This window comes from Sabethes cyaneus, chromosome 1 (genome assembly GCF_943734655.1).
Source record: "Sabethes cyaneus chromosome 1, idSabCyanKW18_F2, whole genome shotgun sequence".
Classification (NCBI taxonomy): domain Eukaryota; kingdom Metazoa; phylum Arthropoda; class Insecta; order Diptera; family Culicidae; genus Sabethes; species Sabethes cyaneus.
Window position 1 is genome coordinate 108,190,142 of NC_071353.1, and position 6,688 is coordinate 108,196,829.

General features: G+C 38.5%; 1 protein-coding gene across 1 annotated transcript; it reads left to right on the top strand.

The window, feature by feature from the left end:
* The first annotated feature begins 4,601 nt into the window (after nucleotides 1–4,601).
* LOC128746078 (putative fatty acyl-CoA reductase CG5065) lies at nucleotides 4,602–6,443 on the top strand. Its single transcript, XM_053843129.1, has 4 exons — nucleotides 4,602–5,225; nucleotides 5,284–5,599; nucleotides 5,662–5,794; nucleotides 5,861–6,443. Exons 1-4 carry the CDS (start codon nucleotides 4,602–4,604, stop codon nucleotides 6,441–6,443), a joined length of 1,656 nt encoding a protein of 551 aa, XP_053699104.1.
* Nucleotides 6,444–6,688: the final 245 nt, after the last annotated feature.

Below are 6,688 nucleotides of genomic sequence, written 5' to 3' on the forward strand. Positions count from 1 at the left end.
AACTTGACAAAAGATTAGAATATGGATTTCAATTTGAATTCAGACTTAAACTTGGATTTGACGTTTGGTTTGTAATTAGGCTTAAAACTGAACTGAAAATAAGATTTCAAATCGGATTTGAAATTAGGCTTGGAATGTGACCTGAAATAAGTAAAATTGTACATTAAATTCGACTTGAAATTGCGCTTACATCGGACCTGAAATTACACTTAAAATTGGAGTCAAAACTGAAATTGAATTAGAATTGAAAGTGGCCTAAAAATGGGACATGAAATTCAACATAAAATTAGACTTGAATTTAACATACATCGTATTAGACCTGAAATCAGTGTTGAAATTGTTCTCATATTGAACTTGAAACTGAAATTAGGCTTGAAATTGGACTTGAAAGTAGACTTGAAAGTGGACTTAAAGTTTTGCATAAAATTTGCACGAAATTTGATTCAAATTTGGATGTATTTACTTTGCTTGGTTATACTTCAAATTGAATATGGACTTAAAATTGGACGTGAAATTGGAATTTCAGTTCAACATGAAATTATACTTGAATTTGGACTGAAAATGGGTTTACTTGATTAGAAATGTATATGTAGGTATGTACGTATGGGGTTAGCCACCATCACCTCAAGGGTTTCCTATTGTATGCAAGTAGAATTACTGCAGAATCGAATTTATCTAGGGTAAGTTGCTACATCGTTGTAATTGCCTATTCCCGTCCTATTGAACACAAATTATTAAAAATATCAGCATTTTTATGACACACAATGCAAAACTAGTTATTCCCTAATATTTTAGTTTGTTGTCTATCACATGCGATCAATCAAAGTGAGCTGAGATCTATTCAAATGCTTTTTATCATTAAAGAAGTCCTACCAGCCAAATTTCCTACGTTTTTCCGTGCGACGAAGAAGACAATGTCTTCTAATCGTTTTAATTTCCGTCATTCATAAATGAAAATAACTCACGCAAGGCATTGTCGTTATTCTACAGCCAGGAAAACTTGCCTGACCTGCAGAAATTTTGTAGAATAACATTTGTCATGCCGTCCTACACAAATACATGCGTGTTAGCTTCGTAAACATTGTTGTGATTTTTAGTTCGGACGATGAAAAATTTTGATGGACGGATTTTAAAACGGTACGACGAATTTTAGAAATAAAGTCAGTTGCGTAATTTCAATAATATGCTTTAATAGTCGCTTTTCAGTGATTTCAAAGTTCACGGATCGGAAGGTAAGTGTGTTTTAGTCAAATCGGCACAAGAACTTTTGTATTTATTAAATCCATCCAACAAATGATGAAAATTAGAATGGCTTTACTTATTACGACGGGAATTAGGAAAAACCCTACCTAGCAACTTTCATGTAAATGCTGTTTGTTAAGGACCAAAAGGGGTTGGGTGGATCTATAAGCAATGTCGCTTATATGATTACACGGGATATAAGACACTCCTTCCAGCATACACACTTAAAAAAAAGCGCCGAAGTCGGCTAAATTTTGCCGAGATTTGGACAGCCGAGCGTTCGGTAAAAATTTCGGTTTTGCAAATCGACGTTTACGGATCTTTACTAACGTTTGGCATCATAAAAAATTTTGCCGAACGCTCGGCTGTCCAAATCTCGGCAAAATTTAGCCGACTTCGGCGCTTTTTTTAAAGTGTGTAGACTTCCAGTTTCTAGATATACATAACTTCGCCGTGCAAACTTATCTTGCGTGATGATTTGTGTGCTAGAAGGGCGCGTCAAAATCCTCTCCGACCTTATATGACTTGGGCTGGTTACCACATCCCTCATCCAGTCTTTGATTGATTTGATACCCTGATGCTCCTTCCCCTTTACGGTAATGATGGTATATGGCAATGTAATAAAATATGTGTTATATGAATATACATTATATGAAGATATATAGACAAAAACAGAACAATCCCACCAGCAGTCCTTCGGATGGAAAAGAGTTGCATCATTTGAGTTTACATGAGTGTTTCCATTAATTTAATTTTTTCTTCTGGTATCCATGAGCACTATTTAAACTTTCTTCGGCCCGAGTTTTCTTTGTACAGTAGGAGGTGCTTGCTCCATGAGCTAAAACGAAACAAATCATTAAAATAACTTATGTTAAGCTTACCTACTAACAAGGTCGTGTTGCTCAGCCGTCATCCAAACCCGCAGTTTTGAGATCAGGCAGCCGGGAACCACCCAGCATCGCACCTCCTAGCTTGGCTACTTAAAAGAGCATTACTAGGTATGGACACGTGGAGGCGCTAGGTAGGGGCTTGGGATGGCTAGATCTGTATTGCACGCTCCTCATTTTCCTTCCCCATTTCATACCCGGGTTTACTTGATTAGAAATGGGCATAAATTGGACTTAAAATTGAACTTGAGACTGACTGGAACTACTTTTACGCAAATAATTTACCGTAAACGCATCTAATTCTGTGCACCCCACATTTCAGTCACAACATATGCAAATACAGTTGGATTTTGATTTTGGCTTGGTTCGTTTTGGCATGGTTCGTTTTTGGCATGATTCGATGTTGGCATGCCTCGATTTTGGCAACAAAAGTATTCGTTTTTGGCAACACAAGATATTTTACTTCCAAAAATATGCTTAAATATCAAGCAGTTTCTGCATACATGCTTTAAATGACGAAGAAATGATGCCCTCAGTATGTTCGTGAAAAAAGTTATGTGATTTCGAACAATATTTTTATTGCCGTAGGACTACGTCTTACCGCAGGGTGTCAATAACTTATTTGCACCGGACGGATAGCTCTTAGCGGACTTTTTAAACATAAAATGGTTGCAATCATTGATTAATAATATTTAGTCAATTTCTAAAGCATTTACATTAAATTTTTTCATATCGAAAAAGGGTCTCGATTTTGGCAACATAGGCCTTTGTTGCCAAATTCGAAATCCTACTGTAATTGCAAAAATATCGGCTGCTGAAAGACTACGATTTTCTGCTTATACCTTGAGGAATTATTTTATTCAATATTAATTTATTTAGAGAAGATGGGGCACACCCGCGGATTACTTAGTTCTATCACACTATAGAAATCATTTTCAGTCAAATTTCCGCAACGTATCAAAATCCGTATGCATTATGTCTGGGCCTTTAGAGCAGTTACAATTTCTTTTTTCAACATTTTCGTGTTGAAATATGTATCTGTCGTAAAACTACTATTTTTAATCTGCTTCGTAAGCATTCATTGCACGTTCAAGAGAAGCTGTAAACCAATCAACGATAATTTTAATTCTCTAATAGCATAAAAATTATGATGCAAATCCACATTAACACACTAATCACAACGCGCGCACTTAAGCAATCTCATTTTAATTGGACCGGAAACAAATAGTTTCATTTCGACAGTCATAACAAGCGACTGCTTATTGTTCTCCGGATAGCTAGATGGTCCAAAACCACAAGTAAGCAAAAATGATTTAGGGTGGGGGCGCCAATGTTAGTTCTATTGCCTATTTGAATCCTATTTTCACTACAATCATTTATTTCATTTGCATTAAAGTTTGATCCATGTTTCAACGAAATAGTTTTGAAAATATGATTGACATAGGTTTAAGGCCGAAACCGCGCAAGCACCAAACAGCGTTGGTGCGATTGAGAAAAAATGGCATTTTGAAAATCTTAAATATTTCTTAAATAACGCTACAACATTGTTTTTCGAATGCATCATTGTGTGTAAATCCCGTATATGATATGATATGTCACAACAGTTGAGTATTCAAAACCATCTAATAAAAGCGCAGCCTCATTTATAATTTTGCTATGTCTTTTTTCTCTCTCTAGTGCGCTGGCTTGGCCTTAAAAGGTTTCCATCGATTTTAAAAGGTTTTCTATCGAATTGAAATACTTCACAAATATGCCTAATCTTAACTATAATGCAAATTCCTTTCGCTATAATTATTTTTAGTTATGTATAGGAATTTTCTTCGTTTCGAGATCTCAAAATACACTTATAACGGGTGGCAACTAAAATTTTGGAATTTTTTTGTCAAGCTGTCAAAAAAAGACAAAGATACATGAAGAAGATCTGATTTACCGAAACTAAAAATACATTATCCATTGTTGAAAAAAAATGGGTGTACATTTGAAAACAGTCCGTAATCGGCTGCTCGGCGATGTTTACGACAGGATTCAAGTTGTGAAACTAGTTACCCATCCGTAAAAATGTTGTCCAATTGAGTGAAATCTTCATTGATAAATCATCGGATCACACTTTTACCCTCTGTGCACTTTTTCCCCTCCTTACATTTCAATTTAATTCTGAGTTTTAATCCTGCTGTTGCATAAAGCAATACGCAGCTCAGCTTTTGTGTATAAACATGTCATGCTCGCAAAATATCCATCAATGAGTTATTACTTACTATAGTTAATCTTACTTACTCATTCTGAACGATTCCACAAGCGAAAACAAACTGACAGTTACCAATTCCCGTAGCGTGACACGTTTAACGATTCGAATGTTAATGAACCGGTTCATCTGATAACGCACACGCAGCAGCCGAGCATACAGGCAAAGAAGATCGTAGGCATACGTCTATTAGCAGCTGCCAGCCGGCCGTGGAAAACTAATCGATCATAATGGACCTCCCGATAATGGCCCAGGTGGAAAGCATCGCGAACCGTTTTCACTCGGCATCGCTCGGCACACCGTCAGTTGAAACCGATAGCATGCATAGCCAAGACACGAAGGGAATCATGGTATGTGATTTGAATAATAACGTCTCCGTGAAGGCGAATTCACCAGAGCCAGAGGAAACCGATCAACCGTATGAGATTCGGCCGTTTTACGATAACAAGAGCATTTTCGTCACCGGTGGTACCGGCTTCCTGGGAAAAGTGCTTATCGAAAAATTGCTACGCAGTTGCGATGGAATAAAACATATTTACGTTTTGCTGCGGCCAAAGCGCGGTCTCTCGAGCGAACAGCGTTATCGTGAATTCGTGAAGCATCCGGTCTTCGATAGAATTCGATCGAAGACGCCGTTCGTACTGGAGAAATTAATACATGTCGGGGGCGACATTGCGTTGCCATTGTTGGGGCTCTCGGAAAAGGATGTGCAACGCCTGGTGGAAAATGTTAACATTGTATTCCACGTAGCAGCAACGGTTCGGTTCAACGAAGGCTTGAAGGAAGCTGCAGTGCTCAATACGATTGGTACACAGCGTGTTCTAGATCTGTGCGTTAAAATGTTCCATCTGCAGGTATTTGAATGTCGCATAACTGAACTCAACCAAGTTCAAATTTGTTTTCGTTCTGCAGAGCGTAGTTCACGTCTCAACCGCCTACAGTAATCCCAGCAGGAATGAGGTTGACGAAGTGGTCTATCCACCTACTATGGATCCCGATTCTTTTGTACAATGCATCAACATCTTACCAGGGGATGTGGTAAATGCATTGGCTGGCAAACTACAGGGTACACATCCAAATACATACACATTGACTAAGTCGATTGCCGAACAGTTGGTATGTGACTACAGCAGTCGGCTACCGATTTGCATTGTACGACCTTCTATAGTAACCGGAGCGTTAAAGGAACCATTCCCGGGTTGGATCGATAATGTCTACGGCATCACGGGTTAAATCATACGATTTATTCAATCATTGATTATTTTTATCAAAAGAATTATTATTTTGCAGGAATCATGATGGAAATCGGAAGGGGCACAATCAGCAGCATAATGTGTGACCAAAAGTGTGTGATGGATGTTATACCAGTGGACATCGTGTGCAACACGTTGATCGCAGCCGCATGGGAAAACGCCACAACCATGTGACAAACAACTGGAGGTTAGGAAAACATCCACACAAACTTAATACGCTTTTGTTTTTTTTTCAGATCCAATCCAATCCGAGTGTACAATTGCACATCCGGCCCGGTTAATCCCATTAAATGGTACAAATATGGAGAAATCACACAAAAGTGGTCCTTGAGGAATCCAACCAAATATGTAATGCTATATCCAGGCTTTCGCTTTCGTACGAATAGAACAATGCATAAGATAGTGGAACTATTTCTACATCTGCTACCGGCTTACCTGTTCGATCTACTGATGCGAGCTCAGGGTTCAAAGCCGATAATGGCAAAGATTGCGAGACGTTTCCAGAAGGCAGCCGATACGGGAGAATTTTTCGCCATGCACGAATGGACCTTCCGCGTTCCGAATCTGAAACGGCTGTCGCGAAAGGTTCGGCTGGCACGTGATGGGGAAGAGTTCAACATGGATATGAGTGACATGAGCTGGGATTCCTACATCGAGAAGTACATGCTAGGAATTCGAACCTTCGTCTTGAAGGACGGGCTCGACAGTCTGGAAAAAGCCAGAACCAAACTGCGACGATTGTATTGGGTTAAACGTTTGCTGCAGATGGGGGTGCTGGTATTTTTATATTATTTTGTTTTCAAGGGGCTGCTATTCTAACACTTCTATGACACTTCACTATGATATTGCTGGAAAATTTCTATTGATAATTGAATGTGTTATCTTTTTGCATCAATAAAGAGAACGATTACATCGTATGCTGGCGAGGAAAACCCGTATTCACCGAAAATTTAGTCATTAAATGATCTAGGATTATAGATTTTAGACGTTGGCATAACAAATAAACGTTTCTCTCATACGTTTTCTTTAATACAGGAGGTACTGAATTATCACTCGGGACCAGC